This window comes from Vigna radiata, chromosome 8, assembly GCF_000741045.1.
Source record: "Vigna radiata var. radiata cultivar VC1973A chromosome 8, Vradiata_ver6, whole genome shotgun sequence".
Classification (NCBI taxonomy): domain Eukaryota; kingdom Viridiplantae; phylum Streptophyta; class Magnoliopsida; order Fabales; family Fabaceae; genus Vigna; species Vigna radiata.
This window is the reverse complement of record NC_028358.1, coordinates 8,734,247-8,757,837: the sequence shown is the minus strand read 5'-3', so window position 1 is coordinate 8,757,837 and position 23,591 is coordinate 8,734,247. Positions and strand designations below refer to the sequence as shown.

The 23,591-nt window shown below is 33.4% G+C and overlaps 1 protein-coding gene across 3 annotated transcripts; it reads left to right on the top strand.

Moving 5' to 3' along the window:
- Positions 1-1,816: 1,816 nt before the first annotated feature.
- LOC106770179 lies at positions 1,817-15,680 on the top strand. 3 transcript variants are annotated; one of them, XM_022784516.1, is made up of 22 exons: positions 1,817-2,222; positions 2,861-2,910; positions 4,817-4,979; positions 5,072-5,144; positions 5,337-5,459; positions 6,107-6,276; positions 6,645-6,797; positions 7,703-7,846; positions 8,257-8,317; positions 8,468-8,772; positions 9,847-9,978; positions 10,076-10,198; positions 10,542-10,625; positions 10,910-11,041; positions 11,217-11,301; positions 11,397-11,522; positions 11,790-11,831; positions 12,232-12,366; positions 13,573-13,715; positions 13,832-13,972; positions 14,403-14,726; positions 15,263-15,680. In XM_022784516.1, exons 3-22 carry the CDS (start codon positions 4,929-4,931, stop codon positions 15,356-15,358), a joined length of 2,643 nt encoding a protein of 880 aa, XP_022640237.1. In that variant the 5' UTR covers positions 1,817-2,222; positions 2,861-2,910; positions 4,817-4,928; the 3' UTR covers positions 15,359-15,680. The 3 variants fall into 3 exon arrangements, with proteins under 3 accessions (XP_022640237.1, XP_022640236.1, XP_022640238.1); XM_022784515.1 differs by having other exon boundaries at positions 1,818-2,222; positions 11,184-11,301; positions 15,263-15,679; XM_022784517.1 differs by lacking the exon at positions 11,790-11,831 and having other exon boundaries at positions 1,820-2,222; positions 11,184-11,301; positions 15,263-15,678.
- The last annotated feature ends 7,911 nt before the right edge of the window (positions 15,681-23,591 follow it).

The following is a 23,591-nucleotide window of genomic DNA, read 5'->3' as shown; positions in this document are numbered from 1 at the left end:
CGGCCGAATTCACTAAATTATAGATCTCTTTTTATTTTTGTCTTATCTTATTTTATGTTATTTTATTTGTTTTATATATTAGTTATTTTACTTTATTTGATTAAAAAAAAAGAGAAAACAAAAAGAAAAAAAATGAAGAAAAAGAAAAGGAAAAGAAAAAAAAATGATAAAAAGAAAAGGAAAAGAAAAAAAATGATAAAAAGAAAACAACAAAAAAACCCCAAAGTCAACCCCTCCTGTAACGTAATGCAGTAAGAATTGCTCACATGAAGCAATCGAAAAAAGGAAAAATGACAAAATGACAAAAGCAACAATGCTTAAAATGTATATTGGCGATGGTAGTAACAAAAGGCTTTGGTTCCTCTCCCTAAAATTTCCCACGTAAGATTACAAGCAAAGGGGAAGGGTTTTGAACGAGCTTCTGCCAACTGCAAAGTAGAAACATGAATAAGGAAAAAAGGCAGAGGCAAATCTTAGGTCAGGGGATATGCCAGAACTCCCAGGAAATAGTGCAGCAGGAAGGAGCTTAGTGTTTTTTTTAAAATTGCTTCATCACGATCATTGGAGGAGATCTCATTTTTACCACGCCTTAGAGAGGATATTGAGGATTATTCACCTCACCACCACAGCCAGAGAGCATTCAGTTCAGGACTCACCTTAACACCGACCATCACCAGGAGGGAGCAAGAGACCTCACCGCTAGAGCAAAAGAGAACCGATGACTTTCACCTTGGTTGTCATTCGTGAACCTCTCATTCACCCTTTCTCGCGCCTACAAAAGCATTGGATAATCAAAAGAGAATATCAATCAAAAGAACAGAGGAGACTGAACTGAAAAGAGAAGTTCTTGTGAAGCTGCGATGGTAAGTTTTGAGAAATGGAGACTTCATCCTAGCTCCAACTTTTAACCTCATACCTATTGTAAGACACAATTGTAATCAAGTTAGTCAAAAAATTTAAGAAGATTCAATCAAAATTAAAATATATGAAACACCATTCTAAATTAGTACTAAAAACTTAAAACACACCTACCATAATTTCACTCTTAAAAAACATTGTTTTATATTAATTTTGTGTCTTTTTTTTTTTGAAAAAAAATGAAAATGAACTTAAAAACATAAAATTAAGGTAAGAAAATTCTAAAAAAAAAAAATACTCCAAAACATAAAAGAAAAATGTACCTAAGACACTTAGCGTGAATAATTATAATAAGTTAAATATGATTACAAAATTGAAATTAAGTTCAGATATAATAAAAATTTATCATATTAGTTCAACATCTTTCATCTAAATCCCTAATTTTTGTATCATTCTATGTTATCATTCCATATTTCATGTTATTATTGTTTGTTGGAAAAAATACTTCAACTGTTATATGGAAAAAAATTCAAAAAATAATAAAAAAAAGTAAAAACATCTTCACATTTAAATACTTAAATATAAAACACTAAATCCTTAAAAATATTTTTGTACATTTAAATATTTAAATAAAATAAAAATAATCAAATTTATTTCAAATAAATTAAATTTCTATATTTTTTAATTTTTACTTTTACATTTTTTTCCGAAATAATATTTATTAAATAAATTTCAATAGTTTTTCTATTTTCAAAATTTTTTGAATTTAAATTAAAAATTCTATATTTTGCTATATTTTTAAATATTTAATAAATTTTAATACTTTAATTAAACCGCATGAAAAAAAAAAAGTGAGATTGAAGAAATAAATACATGATAGTAATAAAGATACGAAAGTCTACTTAAAAAATCTCCATAAAACTAAACCCTAAAACTAGTTTCTCGTACAATATTAAACCCTAAAACTAGTTTTCTCCTTAAAATTAGTTGTCTCTCTTTCATACAAAGGAAAGCCCTAATATTTGTTTCCCTCCTTCTCCGTCTTTCTCTTCGCTCTCTAAAGTAAACTGAGTGGAATTTGTGATTATTGTCTCAAACCTCAGGAAAACTTCCAAGTCAAAAACTGAACTAAACTGTTTTATAATTTACTTCAAAATATATTTTCAGTGCAGTTAATCGATGAACCGTGTTATCTTTTCAATCTCGCCCTACTCTTCACATTTCTTTCTCAATCACCACCGTTAAAGTTTTCCGTGTCGTTGAAGTTACTGCCGTCGTCAAAGACCCTGCCGCCGCCGTCGAAGACCCTGCCACCGTCGAAGGCTCTGTTACCGTCGAGTGTCCTGCCACCGTAGAAAAACATGGTATGTTTTCTTCCCTGTACCAATAATATGTTCGAATGAGACCCCTTTTCTTTCTCCAGAAATACTTTTGAAATTAGAAACTGTAAAAACAATTTTGCTTGTTTGGATCTATACTGTTTTTAAACTATGCCTTTTCACTCATGCTTATCCTTCCTATATTATTTCCTTTAGTTTAATCCTTGTGATGGATCTGATGTATGGTAGTCAAATGACGTGGACTGCGAGAATTGTTTGTCTGATTTAATTATGTTTCACTAGCTAGTTTTCACTTTAGAGAAATATTAAACTGAAAAAGTTAGGTTTCATTGTGTTCCGCGATGTGCAAGAGTGGGAAGATTGGTGAAAAGAGTTAAGCGATGGAAAGACAATAAACTAATAGACAAGTCTCTTGATCTTGCTGTCTTAGCAGTGCCTCTTTTGTCTTGTGGCTAATAACTATCGCATTTTTGAATTATTCAAAATATTATTATAACCCTTGATGAGCTTTTATATTATCACGTTGCCTTCATCCAGCTTTTGTCATCTATTCTAGAGCCATTATAAGTTGCTGATTGGGTGCTAACTTCCTTATATTCCCTTTTTCATTGCTTGTTTTTGTTTTTTGGGATTGCTTTGTAATTATGTTATGTATTGTGTAGGTCATCTGTTGCGCACTAGTTATCTATTGAGACGAGCAAGTACCTTGGAGGTTTGTATTGTTCTATTATTTGTTTGAAGTCCCTTTCTGTTGTTGTGTAAAGATTGCTGGTTGCTGTAGTAGATTTTCTTTCTTGGAGGGTTTGGTATAAGCGAATTATTTTGACTTTTGCTTACATTGAAACCTAAGCATAAGATGTATTGAAATTCAGGATTCAGTAACTTTCAATTGTGGAATTTATCCTGAACATAGATAGAAGCAATTATAAATTTCAGTATCTTAGACCTGTTGAGAAATCCAACAGTGGTTGTATAGTGCAGGCCTGTTGCATAGGTTTTGGTTTTCAAAGCAAAAGTTTATCACAGCTGCATACTCCATGCTGGTTTCACCTTCCTGTCCCTAACTCCTTTCTGTTGTTCCTTGTAATTTTGTGTTTTCTGTCAATTGATTTTTTTTTGTCTTTGATCTGTTCAGTAGCATTAGTCTAGGCATAAGCTAGTTTTTGTATTTTTAGTTTCAAGTTTGTAAATACCTGTAGTCATAACTTAGATGAATTTGAAATTGCTTAGTTGTTGTTTAGTTGATTATAGCAATATTAGGTTTGTTCTGATTTTATATGTTCATTCTAATTGATAGTTAGTAGATTAGTTTTTAAATTTCAGCTTTGCATAGTGAATTTTTGTATAGTAATTGTTTGTATTCTTTTTAAGCTTTCTACATTAATTTTTACCAATTAGAACTTGTTGAGATAGCTTCTGTTACATTTCTGATAGGATATGGAGAGTTTATGAAAGGAAGAGAAAAGGGTGTAAAGAGGGGGAGAGGCGTTAAGAAGTTGTAACTGTAATAAGAGTTTGTGGCGGGAAACAGAGATCATATAAAAGAGCTGATGTATTTTGTATTAGTTAGTTTTTGATTTGTTTACATTGTATAGACAAGATCATCCTTATCCTGTGGGAGGGAGAACTTGGCTCTCTTGGGGTTTTGGCTGTACAGTTTACCAAATTCAATACACAATTACTCATTTTACTGTCTTTTCTTCCTGTTTGGTGTGTGTTGAGTGAAATTGAGGTAGGTTTCCTATTCAGAAACCTAACAATTTTCCTTAGTTTAGTAAGTCATAATTCTGCATAGCTTAAATAGGTGTAGTTTTAGGGGATAGATTTTAGTGAATAGGTCAAATTTCGAATCTGTCATCAATTTTAGTAGTTAACTTAGTTTCTAGCTTTCATTAGTTGTTGGAAACTTGTAGGAATCAGGTTATTTAGTTTTTAATTGGTGTTTGTAGGAGTACGTAGTGTTATGTCCTGTTTCTGTTGATTTCGTCCAGTTTCTTAGGTTCATACAGTCAGATTTTATATTTTCAGCCTTTTGACGCAAAGGAGTTCAGTTAAGTGATTTTAAAGTCATGTGCATGGTTATTTTGTTATAAGATAGTATTAAAATAAAATTTTAGAACTAGTGCAGTTTTATTAGCCCAATTTTACTAGTTAGTGCTGTAATTTTTAGTACTATAGGTATATCTTGATTTCCTAGTGATTCTTAGTAACTAGTTCAGTCTTTTGTAACCTTTTAACATTCAAAACTTGTTTAGGCACTTACCTTGTGGTTTTATTATAGGGTAGGTACAATTCTTGCATTTTAGCTTAGGTAGTATGTTAGGCTTTAGGTAGACAGATTTTTAGTTTGTGATAGAAATAGATATTTGAGCAGTTTTAGACTGTTTGAACCATTTTGAATATGTTTAGATAGTTTTCATGCATCTGAAAATTTTGTTGTATAACTTAAGACGGACCTGTTAAGTATACTGTATTTTTGTTGGCATATCTCTTGTTGATCCAGTATCAGGTTTTTATCCCTGATTATAATGTCACTGTTGCTGAATTGCCGAGTTCCTGGTTAAAATTAGTACAATTTAATTCAAAATTAGTACAATTCACCGTGAATGCCTTAATAGGTATCAAATTCGGTCCTTCGAAATCAAGTTCCTGCGTGAAACACGAATCTTCAACTGGAAATTTGAGAAGCTCAAACCCACTGCTGAGGAGGTCTAGCACGTGGTGGCCCTGATGACTCGTTCTAAAGCCAACTCGAAGAAACAGCATGGCATTGACTTTAAGGTTTCCTCTAGGGCCCTGACACAACTTTATTATTTTCTGTAACTCTGACTCTTGTTGAAGCATTTTTAACATATCAATTTCAAACTTTTCAGAAAATAAGGCGAAAGGTTGGGAGAAAACTGCCACCACCTAAGAATACAACAAATACTGAGATTAAATCTAAAGGTACCCTCCTCCAAAATTAAAATAGGTTCTGTTCATGACTTGTTTATTTATCAATAGTTTGGTTTTAAAACCAAAACCAATCTAAATTAATACTAGATGCATGGTTTGAAATTTCTTTTTAATTGTTTTATAATTTTTATTTATGAATGACTTTAATGTCATGAAATAAGTTAACCAACATATCTCCAACAGCAATTGTTCTGCCGGAACAGAGTGTGGCAGCAGAGAAGGCTGGTTTGGCTGTAAACAAGAAAGGTTTGACTTTAAAAGAACTTCTCCAGCAAACATCTCATCACAATCATAAAGTTCGTAGAGGTATATTTTTATTTTATTATATTGTCATTATGTAATTGCTTTTCAATGTGTATATTAGTATCATTAGTTCTTTATCATACAAATTTTTGTATGCTTAAAACCAATAAATTTTTCAAAAAGATTAATCTTGATTACCCGAGGGAATTTATTTTAGTGCAATAGATATTATTAACCTTTGTTAGAGGTCTGTTTGTGCTTGTGCTTGCTACTAACATGTGGAGGGAATATGATTGATATATGAACTGTTTAGGTAATTCTAGTTATTTATTACAATTTCAATATATTTTGTTTAAATATAACCCACAGAACATTCTTATGGATTGAAATAGCAAGAGCCTTGGTTTGGAGCTGAAGCACCAAAGTAAACCCTTGGTTCTGTTTTTGTTTTAAAAGTTTTAGAAATGATAGCTCATTTTGGTTTGAATTTAAGGCTGAAGCCATTAAATGAAGATCATGAATGAACACTGCAAATATTTGTAATTATTTTCCAAACCTGTCAAAAATAAAATTAAGCAGCCATTAATTATATTGTTTGGATCTATGAAAGTTAGTCTAGTGGCATATCTTGATTGTATGAAAATTAAGCATTTGAATATTCATTTAAATTTGGTCATCCTCATATTCTCTTTTTCAATTCTAAACTACAGATGCATTGATGGGTATTAAGGATTTATTCACCAGGCATCCAGCTGAACAGAAGTCGCACAGGTATGCCACTGTAGAAAAACTTCGTGAGCGCATTGGTGATGATGATAAAGTGGTTCGGAAATCATTGTATGATCTCTTCAAAGTTGTGATTTTACCTTGCTGTAAAGAGGTATTTCCATTTTATTTGCTTGAATCACTTTTCTAACCCATTAAGATGATAGACTCATATGCCATTACCACTTGGATGAATTTTTTATTTTTTTCAGTTATGAAAAAGTAAATGTTGCTGCTTCTTTCTCATGATTTATGCTATGTTGCCTCTGACTATTAATCTATATTATCATGCATCAAGATGACTGGCTGTAATACTTTGGAGCTGATTCTTATCCTTACTGTTCCTCAATTCTGATTATGAGGATATATTTTGTTTTTCCTGTATCCAGTAATCTTTATATTACTACATCATTACATTAAAGTTGGTTCTTTTGAGACTTCATTTGGTTTATTCTGTTAATTGGTTCTCCCTATATTTTGTAGGACAATCAAGAGCTGGTCATTTCCTTTTTGATGCCTTACATTTTTAATGCAATGACTCATTTTTCGGTTGATGTTCGGATGATGGCATTTGATTTTCTTGATCTCATTCTCGAGTTCCATCCTCCTTCCTTTTCACCCTTGTATGCAGAAAAGGTGATATTATTTGCCATATTCTAAATTTCTTTATCTGTATGTTAGGATTGCTCCTTGAAATTGATTTCTTTTTAAAATTCAACTCTTTGGTCTATGGTGATTTTAGGGGTGGGGGAATGGAGTGGGGTTGAAAGGGATTTTTCTCTTGCATTAGGGGCAGTTCTGACTCCTTAAACTTTCTAATGCTCTTGTAATTGGATTTTACATCCATCTCTATAATGCAGCTTATATTTTACCGAATGTCAAAACTTTGGTCATACATTTTAATGCTAATGATTTTTTTATTTTATGCTATTTTCTGTCTGAAATTGTTGCCCGACAATAGTAAGAGAAACATGAGTGAATGTTTCAATATATCTGGATGCTGTAGAACTTTGATCCAGATATGACAATAGGTTGAAACTTATTGAGGGGAAATTTCTGTACTTTAAATATTTTTATTATTCTGAAATTTTATGATGAGATAATGCTTGTTGGAAGTCTCACATAGATTAGAGTTAAGGTCACCAATTCATAGTATATAAGTGGATACAAATCTCATTTAAGTCGATTTTATGGATCTCAGTTAAGTTTAAAGTCCACTTCTTAAACAATATTATTGATTCAACACTTGTCCAAGGAATTTAGGAAATGTAGTTCACAAATTGCTGTGGGAATATTTATTCTTAGTTGTATTGGCAAAACACTGATCTATGGCATTTCTATCTCCCATTTTTTTCATGATTGGTTCCTGTGCCATCATTGTATCATATATTTCCCAGCCCACCATTTTATTCTATTCTTTGTCTGTATTCTTCTATTCTTTAATTGTTCCTGAAATTGAGTTCTATATCCACTGTAATTTTAGTTGTTGTATTTTTGTATTTGATGCTTAAAATTCACTTTGCTAGTTGTGTGGTCAACAGATTTTTCTGAATTATGAGGATATTCTAAGGAGGAACCAATACTATTTACAAGATAAGGGAAAACTAAAGGATGCTCTTTCTGGGTTGGTTCACTGCTTGTCACTCCTTCCATGGAATAAAGCACAAATTGATTTGCCGAATAAGGTATTTTATTTCCATTTAGCTGTTAAGGCTTCATTATATGTATAAAAAGTACAAGTATAGATGCTCTGTTCATTTTTTTTTTTTAATTTAAGCTTTGGTATTTTTATGTATAAACCACTCTACATTTTTATTTTAGCAATTTTTTTTTTTTCATTCCATTTATACTCAGTGTTGTGCTTAAATTTGACGAATTATGTGCATCTGGAACCCATAGCTTTTTCTCAGAATTCATTTTGTATTTTATAATTTGCACAGATTCTAACACGATACTATCTGGATAAGTACATATCTATGAGTTATAATTTATGATCTAAACTTTTTGCTTTTCAGTCCTGGTTTCATTGCAATTAATGCTAATTTTATTTTATCTTTGCTCACCAATTTTTTCTAATATGTTCTATTTCTAATAGGATGATACTGGCCGAAGGGTATTATTTGCCTATGATGATGAAATGTCTATGAACTCAAATGGTATGATAACTTAAAAATGCAATCTTTAAAGCACATAACTAAGTGAATGTCGTTGATTGAGATTGCATAATTCTAAAAGCTTTGTCAAGCTTTTTATGTTTCTCACTGATTGTTTGACTGTCCAATTTTATGCTTTATCTGTTTGTGTAGGTTTTTCTAATATCGTAAAGAGTTTGAAGGATCTAGTTCCACCATTGATGAACATTTTTCTGGAATTTATTCCATTGATTTATTCGATGGAAAGTCTTGAAGGGAAGTCTTTTGCTTGTATGGCATCCATTCTGCATAGCATAGATCTTATAGTTAGGTCTATTTCTCATGGGAGTGACAAGAAATCAGAATATACAAGTTCTCAAGGTGGACCTGATGTGGCTGATGTTACCATCTCTTCTGCACTGTTGAACAAATTATTTCCTCGTTTTCCACTCAATCCCACTGATCATCTTTCAGCAAGGGTATGTGTCTGTTTTTAACCCTTTAGTGGGGACTGGTGAGCAGAAGCTAATTGTACAATTGTCGTCTAAAGAGCATATGGAACTATTCGCATTAGCTATTACCCTCTTTGATAACCCGATCAACATAAATTTGATTTGCTAAGTTGATTATTTTGCTACTGTTTGGTTGATGTCTGTAAAAAAGAATCTTATAAGATAACATTAAGTACCCAGAAGGAGGAGGAATAGCTCTCAGTCTTCTTTGCCACCTGCCAAGGAGGTTTCCCTGACAAAAGTCATGTTCTTTTTCTAATTAGGTCCAAGGAGGATATATATAGTTCTCATTGTTATGTTCCCTTTTCTCTCTTAAATATTTTCGTTTCCTCTCTGAGCCGAGGCAATCATATCATGTATCCATTGAACTTTTAGATTGACCGAATGTGACTTTTGGCTAGGCTTTCCAGTGTTCCAACTCGTATACTTTAAAGAACATACATTTATATCTTAACACTTGAGATATAAAACAGAGAAATATAGTTCTAAAGGGCTTAAAAAACCCTTCTCATGTTCTATTATTTATATAGATGAAGATTTGATACAATAGAGAGATGGAAGGTGAAGGGATTGTCCTAGACTGCTAGGAACAATCATTATAGATAAACCAANACACAACTCCCTACTTTAGGCTCTACTAACTATACTAATCATAGGTAAACTTAATAATTATTCTAACATTAACCAAAGGCTTGTATACATATTTTGAGTATTAATTGAAGTATTAAATGTTTCAACCTTTCTTGAGTTGATCTTGATTTGTGTGTTTGCTTTGGTCACCAGCCCTCAAATTTGGTTTGTTTGTAAATGTGCTGTGATTGATTACCCTTTTTCTGTTCTGTTATTGTGATCTGGTTCCATTTGTGAGGTGGAGTAGGGAGCAGCAGGATTGTGATATTCCTCTAATTTCATAAAAACTAATTTTTTTTCTTTTTTTCATTGCAGGACTGTGGTAGGTTGCTTGACTTGAACATGGTCATTGCCAAAATATTTTTTGAATTAAATGAATGGATGTGTCNTTTTTTCTTTTTTTCATTGCAGGACTGTGGTAGGTTGCTTGACTTGAACATGGTCATTGCCAAAATATTTTTTGAATTAAATGAATGGATGTGTCTTCCTCCACATTTGTTGGAGAGATTTCTTGAATTTTTTGAAAATGCTCTGCTTGGGAAGGTTTGATAGATTTGCTAACATTATCCTTTTGAAGTTTCATTAAGTTGAAAATTGTGGTCATTCTATTGCTGAATTGGGTTGGAATTTTATTATACAGTTCTTCTGGACTACACAGTCTGCTAAGGCTGTCTGGGAAGAAGAGCATTTAGTTCTACTCCTTCCATTTATTCCAAAAATTGTTTCACGTGGGGTAGGCGATTGGACATCACGCCTTCTTCAGGTCTGACTTGTTGAATGAATTCTAGTTCATTTGTTAGAACATGGATGCCATTAATTTTGGATATTGACTTTGAAATATTTTCTGGCATTTGGTTTCCCACAATAATTGTGAAAAACATGGTGAAAGCAAGATTTTATCATCAGTTGCCTTGCTGATTCTTGAAAATTATAAACTAATGTGACTTTATTTTTTGTTATTGTAAGGGAAAATATACTAACTACTGAAACTAGAATAGAAATTGAAAGAGTTCATTTTCTGGTTGTCATCTTGTGCCATGTTTTGTTTATGATGTTTTTTCTTTCCTATAGAGGTTTTGATGTTGCTAGATTTGTGACACTTGCAGGCTTTTACCCTGACATTTAGGGAAAGCAAGCCAGGTTCTTTGCTGAAAGCCTGTGTTTCTGCCATTGAAGATGTGTTAACTTACGTGAGTTTGGATTCATCTCCTTCTAAGAACACTATTGAAATGAAATTCTTGATTCTTGGATAATCTCATGATATGAAATAGTGGAGAAGATTAGGAGAAATCTCCCTTATGTGTTTAGCATACACATAGGGTAGTTTATTTATAATGTAAGATAAGGGTTAAACCCTAAATACAGAATGCAATTAACATAAACACACAAATTAACATCTAACACATGAAAGCAATTTATTTCCTTCCTTCGTGATTAATGTATGTTTTTTTTTTGGTCTTTGGTCCAAATATAGATGGAAGGCATGCATTCCACAGGGACAAGCAATCCACAGTATATAGTTCTTCAAGAGGCTTTATGTGCATGGACTGGAGATATCCCTCGGTTGCTTATCCAGCTTGGAGATAATCACCTAGCCTGCTCCCAGGTAGTTATTATTTTGATTTGATAAGGACTTTATTTGAAATTCATGGTTGACTGCATTTTGAGAGATTAATCAGCCTTTGCATTGATCTTAAGTCTGCAATTTAATTTGTCCTTTTACCTAAAGCATTTTATGTTCATCATAGGCTTTGATACGTCTTCTACATCGTATTGGACAGCGTGCTTGGAATCCAGCACTTGTTTGCATGTATAACAACATGCAGCAGTCATTGCAAGATTTTTACTGTACATATCAAGAGGGAGGTAAACATGAACATGATGTTGACATCCGTATTAATAATACAACACCTGTGAGTTATATTTTGGCTTCTAATTGTTTTGTTTTTTTCACGTTGCAGGACCTATATGTTTTGGTCCTTTTCTCAAGCTTCCTAGAGAATCTCAAGTTCTCGCTTTATGTTCCATTTACTATGTCTCTCATTTGGACCTGCCTATTTTAAAGTCATTAGTCTATTGTTGCCTAAGTAAGCTTCAGGTTCATTTAAAATTTCACTGCATGATTTGCTTTTTTAGTAATTTTTTCTTCATACCTCCACTTAACATTTTACCTACTATCATTTGCATACCTAATGTTGAGCAATTTGATTAATTTAAGGTATTGAAAGGTTCATCGTTTAAATTTGTTTGAGGAGAATAAGGTTGCAACCTTTTTCTTCCATTTTGTAATAACTTTTGTTTTAATAAATGTGATAGAAATAGCATAGAAGTCCCACAGCTCTGCTTTTTTGTAGGATTTCTTTTGGAAACATCTCGAATGTATGCCTCAGATTCAAGTAATATTTATTTTTGTGAAATTAACTATAAACATGTAATTACTGTTTCTTAAAAAATAAGTTATTTTTCTGACTTGACTGCCTTCTTTTTCTATTTATTTTATTGCCTATGATCAAAATATGGTTTATCTTGTTATACAATCATGTAAGATTGATCTGAAAGTTTGGACTTTTCCCCACAAAGTAGTCGTTGAAGTGATAATTCTAAAACTATGTTATTGTGAAATAAGTATACTTTTTGTACAGCATTTTTCTCTCACTTTCTGTACTAACGTTTTTAATGTTGATTGTAGCCATTGTCTTTTAAGTAGAAGTAGGATTTATATACTAATGATATAAAGGCTGTTAAATTTTCTAGGTTAAAGCTTTTTAACATTAATTTTTTTTTGTACTATTGCAGGTGATGGTCTAGACTCCTATGTCTTATTTTGGATCATAGACGTTCTCCAGTTAGCCTATGAGCGGGGGTGTATAGAAATTGGGGATTACTTAAGTTTTTTCATCACCTTGGTCTCCCGTTTCAAAGTTTCTCCTGGTAGCTTACGAAGATTTATTTGGACTACCTTTTGTGTAGCTTTTGATATTATCCATTTCTTGTTTCACTTTTCTAATTAAGTGCTTTTGTCCATAATGCTCAGTAGTTGGGATTAGAAAGAACTGGCAGGGGTTGAAATTGGTAATGCAAAACAACATTCCATGTGATATGACCCAAAAATAGAATAGGAAAACTGTATAGCATTGATACAGAAATTTGATTAATCAGAGGGAAAGCTTCTCTTCAATAAAGAGTTAGGGAAAAATAGACCATAGCGGGGGCAGATCTCCTTACTAAATGTAAATGTAGAAACTGAAATAAGAATAATCCCTTTCCTGGGGAAGAACTCCTTCAATCAGCTAAGCCAGTTATTTTTACCTTAAGAATCCTTTTAACTTTCATTCTATTACCGCCCCTCACATAATGATTCTCTCTCTGTTACGAATCTGGGTAAGAATTCCTAACTAGCTCTCTTTCACACACACACTCAAGTAATCACCGATCAAGAAAGATGAAAAATACATGTTGTATTCACATGAAAGAATCCAGAATGCAAAGAAAACACAGGAGCTTAACCTCCTTCACCAGATACAAGTATCGGTCAACAATGTTATCAAAGTCTCTAACTCCCCCCTCAAAACAATAACAGGGGTCTTTATATAGACCCTGTCCTGCCCCCTTCTTATTTTTCTATTCTTTTCACCCTTTACTATACTCTCTAAGTCCTAACACTCTCCCCCAAGCATGATCCTCACATCTCCCTCTCCAACTCCTTCTGCCTGCAATCCATTCTGTTATACTATTGTTCTCTTGTCTTCCTCTCCTTCTAATTCCATCCCACTCTTACCACTGTTCTTTATTTGTGAACTCCTTAAATGCAAGCCCAGTAATTGATTACCCATCACCAGTAATGGGTTACTATTACATTGCTATCTGTACTCATCCAATTTTGCATTCCTGCCATCTTTATCGTGCTTCTTGGTAACTTGTAAATAACAATATTTATATGGCATTCTTCCCATGCTCTAGCTGGCAAAGTTACTTGATTGAAGAAAATATTTGTCATTGTTATGTATGCATAACATGTTCGCAGCTTGAGTAATCTTTTGTGATTGAAATTATCAATGTTTTTTTATCTTTGTAAACCTACTTTTGGCAATCTTCATCACCATAGATTGATAAATTTTATTACTTTTAATTTTGCAGAATTTGGTTCCTCTGGTTTTAAGGGTGACCCACTTCGCCAAACTTTAAAGTCAATGACAGATAAGATTTACTCATGCATTCAACAGATGGGTGACAAAGCTATTGTTCTACGATTGATAGAGAGATTGATTGTTGATCAGATAGTAAGTTGACATTTTCTTATGCATAGCAATTTTCTCTTTACTTTTCTTATGCTTTGTTCTTAGCTCATTTAGAATTTTCTTATAAGAATGATTTCTCATACGTGTTTGTACCACAGTCACAAAAGCCTTCTGTGGATAATAGATGCTCTCTCCTGAGAATGATTGTTTCAGTGGATTCGAAGCCCACACTACTTTCTGAACAAAGCATTGCCACTCTAGGCCTTCATCTTTCGGAATATCTGATAGATGTTGTGCAGGTAAGTATGCTTCCAAAAACTGACTAACAAATGACATAAATTTAAATTTGTTGTTGCCTATTTATCTACTTATTTTTTTGGATACCCCAGATGATGCTTTGTATCAGAGTTAGCTAATTGTTTTTTCTGTCCTTATTTTTTGTTTTGAAAGTAGAAATGTCCGTTGTTTTTAAAATTTTATGATTGATTGTTATAGTAATTTCATATAAAATAAAAATTTACAACTTCCAAAAGAAAATGCAGAACTTAGCTAAATGTATACAATAAATTATTATAATAAAGGCCATGGGGGAAATACTGTCTAAATTATCACTATTTCTGTAATTTATGAGTTTTATTTAATTTTATTTTCTGAAGAAATAAATCTTTATTGTTCTGATATGAATTGATTTTAGTACTTTCATTGATTCTAAATTTCACTTTACCACAGTGCGTTCCAGAAGATGATGGACAAAGAATTCCTTCCTTTCCATTCAGCCTCCGGCGTTATTATGCTGTACCTTGTTTTTTCATGTTGGACCGGTGCCATGAACTTATGAATCTTGTTTTGAAGAAAATGGGATCGGTTATATATGATAGTAGCGTTTTACTAAAATCTAACAAATGTTGTCAAGATGTAAGGAACTGCTTGAATAAGGTGAATGCTGTCACTTCTGCTCTTTCCTTGTTGCACGGGGATCCTCAAATACGACGGATTATGTCTCTATACAAGAAAAATATTGATAACGTCATAGAGCAAGTTATTTCTTTACAGGTAGGTTCTACCCTGATGAACAAGAAAAAGTATTGACTGTTTATTATGGAGGTTGCTTTCCATTAGTATAACTTATCTATTCCATTGGATGAATCAAAATTGTGTTAGTAAGTGTTCAGTATTTTTGTGATTGTCTATACTCCACTGTATGGATAGTTACACTTACTCAGTGAGCATAGTTACAATCTGCACCATATACATATGCTCATTTAGCATGAATCCATGATATGGTATCTCTTTTGTTTTTTTGGCTCCATAAAGTTCAAGTAGACTGTTATTGCACACCATACCATACCTAGTAAAGCTAATAGATTTGGCTGGGTTGAAATCTGGTAACGGAATATTACTAGTTTCTCAAAGGATGCTTCACTTGTGGCTTTTAACGTTTCAATGTATTTTCAGTTTTTGTTTGCCTTGTTCTTTTTCTATCTGTGGGATGAGGCTATTGTTGTTGATAATGCTCTGTTAACATATCTTGTTCCCAAAATTTTATAATATAATGACTGTTACTTGATTATATTTTGTTTCTTATGTAGTCATCAGGGGAGATCAGCATGAAAATTGAAGAACATTACATCATGAAACGTGCTCTTGATCAACTGAAGATCTTACGAGATAACTTAAAATCTTAACGTTTGTCAAGAAGAATGTTCCGGAGTGAGAAATAGCGTTTGACTTGAAGGACTTGGACTGAGTTATGTGGTGCGCAAAATGTTATAAAGCATACTTAGTTTATGTAAAATAGGAATAGTACAAATGCAGGCTCTCAAGTTTTGTTTTTTTTTTTTTTTTTTTTTACAGTATTATTTTATCAGGAACGGGTAGTTAGGTAAATGAATTCTTAGACATTAAACTAGGTCAATTAATTTAATATATGTATATATGTGTAGGTAAAAGTTTATTTGAAAAACTATAAAAGTCAAATTTTTAATATTAATTATATATAAAGTCAGTTATTATAATCGACCACCATAATCAAAATCAATCTTTGTTTATTCATGTGAAAAAATAAAAAGCACATGTGAAGTTAAGAAAATGACAAATTGCATATTTTCAAATTCAAGAAAACAACTTATTTCATTAATTTTTGTTACAAATTTTAAAGCAATGTATCGCGTTGAACTATTTTTAAAGAAAAAGTTAAAAAAATTAGAAGTGTCGCCGTTCGAAATTTTGAATAATGTTTTTTCTTAGGTCAAGAAAGGAAAAATGTTGGATCTAGTTATTTATTCAAACGTGAGCTGGCTCCCAGTCATAACTAACATGATTTTGGTTTTGCATGAAATTTTATATATAAATATAAGATTTAAATCCTCGTGAGTTGGTGAATTTCAAGTGGACTTTTTTTTTTTCTCAATTTAACCCATATATTTGTGAAATTGAGTCAATTAAGCTTTCTTTGTTAAGTTTTCAGTGACGTTGTTTAGTTTGTTGACATAGTGCACACTGATGTAGAAAATTTTATTATGTAGATTTTTTTTTTTTAAATTAAGAGATTTTTATGTGGCAAAATTGAAACTAATCCAGATTTGTTCAGACTCCTCCACCACCCACTTCACTCGGCTCACTCCCTTATAGACCTTGTTGTTGGTCGCCTGTCGCCGATCGTAGAGCTTCGTCGGCGCGGGTCATTAACAGACCATACCATTGATTGGGTAATTAAAAAGATAAAAACCATTGGACGAGTCCTTCTCTAATGCAGAGACCACCGCTGCAACCTCCACACGAACACCATATTGTTGCATCATCTCCTTCATCGCAAAACCTCATCTCATGATTATAAAAGAAAAAAATGAACTTGGCTATAATTATATCAAAACCTCTTTTGTGCCAAAGATGCGAATGAGTGACTTCAAAGCATTATCCCTTTCTTCAATTCTTTGATTAGACCGAAACGCCGACCGAAACCAAGCACTCGAAGGTGCGAGCTCAAGAAACCCAAACTCATATCAACACAAAGAGTTGAAACCTCTCAAAACAAAAGCCTCACATTCTCAAATAAGAAAAGAGGATCAGAAGGTTCAATTCATGCCTTGAATCAAAGTAGAAGAAACATAATCCCAACCCATAGGAAAAATCAGGAAAGAAACCTAAAATTTGCAAGTCCTGATCTCTAGATTCCCAATTTCAGAAACAAGTTCAGGAATCCTAAAATACCAAATCGGAATGTGATTCACTCTGCTGTCTCGACGACTACCCTCGTAAGGCGTCATCGCTGCCTTTGTCTGTCATCACAACATTATTTTGTCGTGCCTATACAAGGTCTTTGCCTCTGCTCGGAACCACAAAACGTTCCTGCCCCAACGTTGAGTCTGATCGCGAGAAAGGGAAAAGAAAAGAAGCTTCAAGTTTCTAGCTTTGCTTACGGTGATTGAAAAAGGTAAGAGTTTGGGGAAAGATTTTCCCCTTGTGCAACCCTAAGTTGGGTCTGTCCCTGAAGAAGAAGAGTGTGGAAGCCAAAGGTAAGGGAAAGAAGCACTGTCGCGAGCTTCATCAAGGCAACTCAATGTTCATGCGCGAGAAAGGAAACCCCAAGGCTAGAAAGAATTTCTAGCTTAGGAAATTAAAATTATAGGGCTTGTTGAAGGTTTCATCCTAATGTATCTAATGTATTAAATAAGGATTTTGAATTTAATAAATAAACAAAATTTCACGTAATTAAACAGTACACATCAACCTATTAAGTGGGCACCACGTCAGCAACTGTAAACGGCGTCAGTGAAAACTTAATGGAGAGAGCTCAATTGACTCAATTTTACAAGTACATGGACCCAATTGAGATTCACCAACAAATACGAGGACCAAAAAAGGGTTTAAACCTAAATATAATATAAAAACCGAAAACATGGGTAACTACAACATGCATAAATTGGGAAAGAAATTGCTTTGTTTTGGGTGTTTATGGTTGAGAAAGTGAAAGAGAAAGAAAGATGGTAGCACCGTCGAGATCACGGTTTGTGTTTTTGGATCTTCCATTGTTCAGTATAGCTATTATGAAGGTTGGGGGACTTTTTTTTTTTTCTGACATAGCACATGTTAGATTTGAAATTACGAACGTAGCATACTGTACCTTAAGTTTATACAAATGGCACGGTTTTTGTTTAGTTCATAATTCAGTTTCTGAAAAACTGAATTCTGACTTTGTTACGCATTGTTTTTCTTATAAAAGTTTAAGTTAGAATTCGGTTTCTGAAAAATCGAATTCTGACATATATTTAGTTTTTTTTTTTTTTTTGTAAAAAGTAGATTAGAATTCGATTTAGGAAAACCGATTTATGAGTTTTATTTTGTAAAGATTTTTATGAAAAGTAAATTGGAATTTGGTTTCCAGCCAACCGAATTCTCACTTATATTTGAAATTTCTTTTATGAACGTAGGTTTGAATTTGATTTCCAAAACCAATGAAACCTTGAAGGGTTTTCCAAACCTATTCAAGGCTAAATGTTTTTCAATAATTTAAAAAAAGAAAAAATGTTCGTTGGGTTTCGAAAACCCTTGAAACCTCTAACGGTTTTCCAAACCCATTCAACGGCTCAATGGTTTTCAACAAGCCTCACTGTTTTTCCCTCGCATGATTTTCCAGATCAATGCATCACTATTTTTCGCACAGGCCAAACCAAACCAATATATATATATATATATATATATATATATATATATATATATATATATATCTATCTCTGTGTGTGTGTGTAAAATCTATTCATGCAAATCTAATCAAAATTGTAATAGTACCTGGGTATTGTGGTGATAGAGTGCCACAAGATCAGAGGAGAAGAAAAACTTACAAAGGAAGAAGAAAAAAGGGGAGGGGAGTAGGTGTTACGTCAAAGAGAAAGGAGAGAAGAGAAAGAGTGGAGAAGGTTTGAAAGTAAAAAGTAAAAGTAAATTCCTCTAAATTAAAGAAACATTATGATGTATGTGAAATTAAAAACGTAATATATGTCATTAATGAAAAAATTCTTCAAATCTACCACCACAATACTCAGGTAGTATTATAGTTTTGATTAGATTTGCATGACTAGATTTTACATAGTTATATATATATATATATATATATATATATATATATATATATATATATATATAGGTTTGGTTTGGCCTGAGCGAAAAATAGTGATGCATTGATCTGAAAAAGCATGCGAGGGAAAAATAGTGAGGCTTATTGAAAACCATTGAGTCGTTGAATGGGTTTGGAAAACCATTAAAGGTTTCAGTGATTTTTGAAACCCAGTGAACAATTTTGTTTTAAATTATTGCAAAGCATTGAGCGGTTGAATAGGTTTGGAAAACCCTTGATGGTTTCATTGGTTTTGGAAACCAAATTCAAACCTACGTTCATAAAAGAAATTCCAAATATAAGTGAGAATTCGGTTGGCTGGAAACCAAATTCTAATTTAATTTTCGTAAAAATCTTTATAAAATAAAACTCAGAAATCAATTTTCTGTAAATCGAATTCTAATATACTATTTATAAAGTAACTTAATATAAGTCAGAATTCAAATTTTCAGAAACCGAATTCTAACTTAAACTTTTATAAAAAAAATGCATAACAAAGTCAGAATTCGGTTTTTCGGAGACCGAACTCTGATTTTTAAAAAATCCGTGTCATTTGTGTAAATTTAAGGTATAGTATTCTATGTTGGTAATTTCAAATCTAACATGTGCTATGTCAAAAAAAATGGTCCCCTAGAATTTTTTTCATTAATGACACATATTACGTTTTTAATTTCACATATACTATACTGTTTGTTATATTTACTCATATAACACAGTTTTTAATTGGTTTAGAATTCAATTTTTAGGAAGCCGAATTTTTAATATCTTTCAAAATGTTTTTATAAGAATTAAAATTCAAAACTCGTTTTCCATGAAAGCGAATTTTGTGGATGGTTTGGGGTTTTAATTTAGAGAATTTACTTTTACTGTTTACCTTCAAACCTTCTGCACTCTTTCTCTTCTCTCCTTTCTCTTTGACCTAACAACCTCTCCGCTCCCCTTTTTCTTCTTCCCCTGTTAGTTCTTCTTCTCCTCCGATCTTGTGGCACTTTACCACCATAATACCCATGTACTCACTAGTGTAGAAAGGGCTTTAGACGTCTGTTATTTTGGGCTTTTAATGTCTATTAACCAACCGACGTCTGTTATTTTGGGCTTTTAATGTCTATTAACCAACCGACGTCATTACCGGTGACATCAATGGGACGTCGGATATCCATATAATAGACGTCTATAATGACGTCAGTTAGTGCCATGTCCGATGTCACTAGACGTCGGTAAAGGCCTAACCTGACGTCTAATGGCACACTATAGACGTCGGACTACGCATGAACCGACGTCTAAAAGCACATAAAGACTTCGAACATGTCACTAACCGAAGTCTAAGGTCACTATAGACGTCGGTCTTTGCATTAACCGACGTCTAATACAGTCGTTGTCTTTTAGTGCAGTTTTGTTCCTGTCTTTGGATAGCCTAGTAGCACACTCTGCCTTTGCTAGTTTCCCCCGAAAAAAAGCTTGTGTCTTTTGAATTTCTCATGACATTTCGACCCAAAACCAAACCTGGGTTCTTGCTTAGTTCCATTTTCAACTGCAAGAGGGAAAAATTACAGTGAAACGATAACTAGGCAACGACCCAAGGTCGTTTTTGGGTCGAAACGCCACCAGAAATCCAAAAGATGCCGCTTTTTTTGGGAGGCAACTAGCAAAGGAAGAATGTGGTACTACGTTACCCCAAGAAAGGAACAAAACTGCACTAAAACACAACACAAAGAAAACAAATTTTAATCAGTTGAACTAGAAAATAATCGATGAAAGACTGAACACAGATTAAACGATAACCATAAGAAAACACGCACCTGGGATGCAATGCCGCAAGAGAGAAAAAGGAGAGGAGGAAGACGATGATGTTATCAGAAACAATAATGTAATGCCACAAGAGAGAAAAAGGAGAGGAGGAAGACGATGATATTATCAGAAACAATAATGCAATGTCGCAAGAGAGAAAAAAGGAGAGGAGGAAGACGATGATATCAGAAACTGCAATGTCGCGAAGAGTCTGCGGTTTATTTAACATGAAATGGGGTGACGGTTAAAACAAAAATCGACGTCTATAGTCCCATAAACGTCGGTTATCTAACTAATATGACGTCAAAGGTAACTTTTAATCTGACTTTTTGAATGCATATTAGACGTCGGACACTAGGGGTGCCGACGTCTATTGCGCTGAACCAATTGACGTTTTATTTCCTGTCAAGGAAGTAGACGACAATTATCTAGGGCGCTGACGTCTATAACAATATAGATGTCGGGGCTCTGTTATCGGACGTCGAAGTTCCCGCGAGTTTGGTAAACATCATTAATTACATGCGCATAGACGTCGCCCACCAAGAAATCTGACGTCTATATTGCAGAAATTGATGTCTTCCCGCCTTCTGTACAGGCCATAAACGTCGGTTTTTTACTACGTGACGTCTAAGCGCCTGGGAATCAGGTGAAGAGCATTAATTGCAGGCAAGTAGACGTCGGCCCCCCAGAACAACCGAAGTCAATGGGGCAGTAAAGCCTGTCTTCTCGCCTACCTCAGGCCATTGGACGTCGGTATAGGGCAGAGCGGACGTCTACCATATCATAGACGTCGTTTGCCCTAGAAACCGACGTCTTGGTGACCAACTTATTTATGGTAATGCCACCATCCATTAATATACGTCAGGCTGCCCTATAGCCGACGTCTTTTGGGTGACGTTAAACAACATTTTTGCACTAGTGACTATTACAGTTTTGATTAGATTTGCATGACTAGATTTTACATAGTTATAGCCTATGCGAAAAATAGTGATGCATTGATCTGGAAAAGCATGTGAGGCTTATTAAAAACCATTGAGTCGTTGAATGGGTTTGGAATATCCTTGAAGGTTTCAATGGTTTTCGAAACTTGGTGAACAATTTTTTTTTTTTTTTTTTAAACATTGAGCTGTTGAATAGGTTTGGAAAACCCTTGAAGGTTTCATTGGTTTTTGTTGAGATTGTTGATAAGAGAAGCACCGATTTAGCTAAACCTTACAATCTCACAATGCTTCTGGTTTTTTATGATGACAACACATTATTAATAACACATGTACTGATATGTGTTACATGTTCAAAACTTTCTTGTGTATGAGTTCTTGAAGAACATGTTTGTGTTGTTCTATGTATGTGTGCATATGCTTTTCACTTGAGATATCATATGTGATTGCATAACATATGTTTTAGAAAAGAAAACCACATGCACTTGGTTGAACTTATATTATGTGGCAAAACTGCAAGTTTTAAGTTGACTTCATTATGAAGCAAGTCGATTAAAACTCGTGACTTTGCACAGAGTTTCAAAAAAATTGCTGTGAGTATTTTTACAAAGAAATATTTTCAAAACTACATTGAAGTGACATAGTCAACTGTATGCGCAAGCTACTCGACTTAGTTAGTTATGTTTTGAATTTTTGTTGATGCTTGTAAACTATAATTTTGTTTCTTTGGCTAAGCATTAATTACTAGTCAACTTAATTAAATGTTCAATCAATTTGGTTGGTCTGACTGCTACTATTTGTTATAACTTTCTTAACTGTCTGACTGAAGTCGACTGTATTAGTAGTGAAGTCAACTACGAGAGTGTATTTTTAATATAAAACTATATATATAGACGTGATTTTGTATTTTACAAAGACTTTGGTTATTCTAACATTTTCATTCTATTGTTTCAGATCTTAATCTCTGTAAAAAGCTCCAAGAACTAATCAAGAAGACCGTGGAGATCGTTCTTTGATAGTTACTTTAAGAGCAAGGTTGTTGTGCTGAAAGAAAGACTTGATCATACTGCACATTGAGGTGTTCTGGAAACGTGATCATCTACTTCTCTCAATCTGTGAAGATTTTGGCTGCCATGGGATTACAGGAAGAGGACGTGCTGCGTTCTGGGAACTTTGAGGATTGTTCAAAGTTGACAAAGACTGCAGGAGAGGGGATATCTTACTGCTGTTCTTTGGGTGTTGTATGCCTATATTTTGGTTAGAGGGATAGAGAGGTGTTTTATATTTTGACGCGGAGGTCTCTATAGGAACCTTGTTGTAAAAACCTTGACCATTATAGTGCATTTGCTTCCGGGTACAGGAAGGACATTGGATGTAGGTAGTTTGGCCGAACCAGTATAAAAACTGTGTTTGAATTTTCTATCCCTAATCTCTTTACTTTCAAAGTCGACTTTATTTTCAGTATAGGCAACTATTTTCCGCTACACTGATTTATCTTTTTCATTAAGATTCAAGAAACTTTTGAAAGTTTTATACTTTGCGAAAAAGATTTTGAAAAGACCTGATTTTTTGTTTACACTAATTCACCCCCCTCTTGGTGTTGAAACTAAGACATTCTTTTTCCAACAGTTTTGGAAACCTATGTTCATAAAAGAAATTCCAAATATAAGTGAGAATTCGGTAGGTTGGAAACCAAATTCCAATTTACTTTTCGTAAAAAGCTTTACAAAATAAAACTCAGAAATCGGTTTTCTATAAGTCGAATTCTAATCTACTGTTTATAAAAAAATTTAGGTTTAAACCTCTTTTTAGTCCCCAAGTTATAAGCGGATGTTCAATTTAGTCCCCGCTTTTAAAACTGTCAACGTTTGGTCCCTAAGTTATAAAACTTTTTTCAAATCAGTCCCTGCTGTTAATGGTGTTAAAAAGTTATAACGTTTAAGTGACTGTGCATGTGAGGTGTCCAATTATGGTTGACGTGGCAAGCAATGACTGTTGTTACGTGTAAAATAAAATAAATTGTTTGTGATTTTTTTAAATGTGGTTAAATTAAGATTGGGATAAAAATTAGGACAAAGT

What these genes read in the sequence shown, in the direction of transcription:
- LOC106770179 (XM_022784515.1), top strand. Translation starts at nt 4,929, where the DNA reads ATGACTCGTTCTAAAGCCAACTCGAAGAAACAGCATGGCATTGACTTT. An exon ending in CAATCATAAAGTTCGTAGAG is followed by an intron (nt 5,460 to 6,106) that starts GTATATTTTTAT and finishes TCTAAACTACAG; the next exon opens with ATGCATTGATGGGTATTAAG. An exon ending in AATGTATGCCTCAGATTCAA is followed by an intron (nt 11,832 to 12,231) that starts GTAATATTTATT and finishes GTACTATTGCAG; the next exon opens with GTGATGGTCTAGACTCCTAT.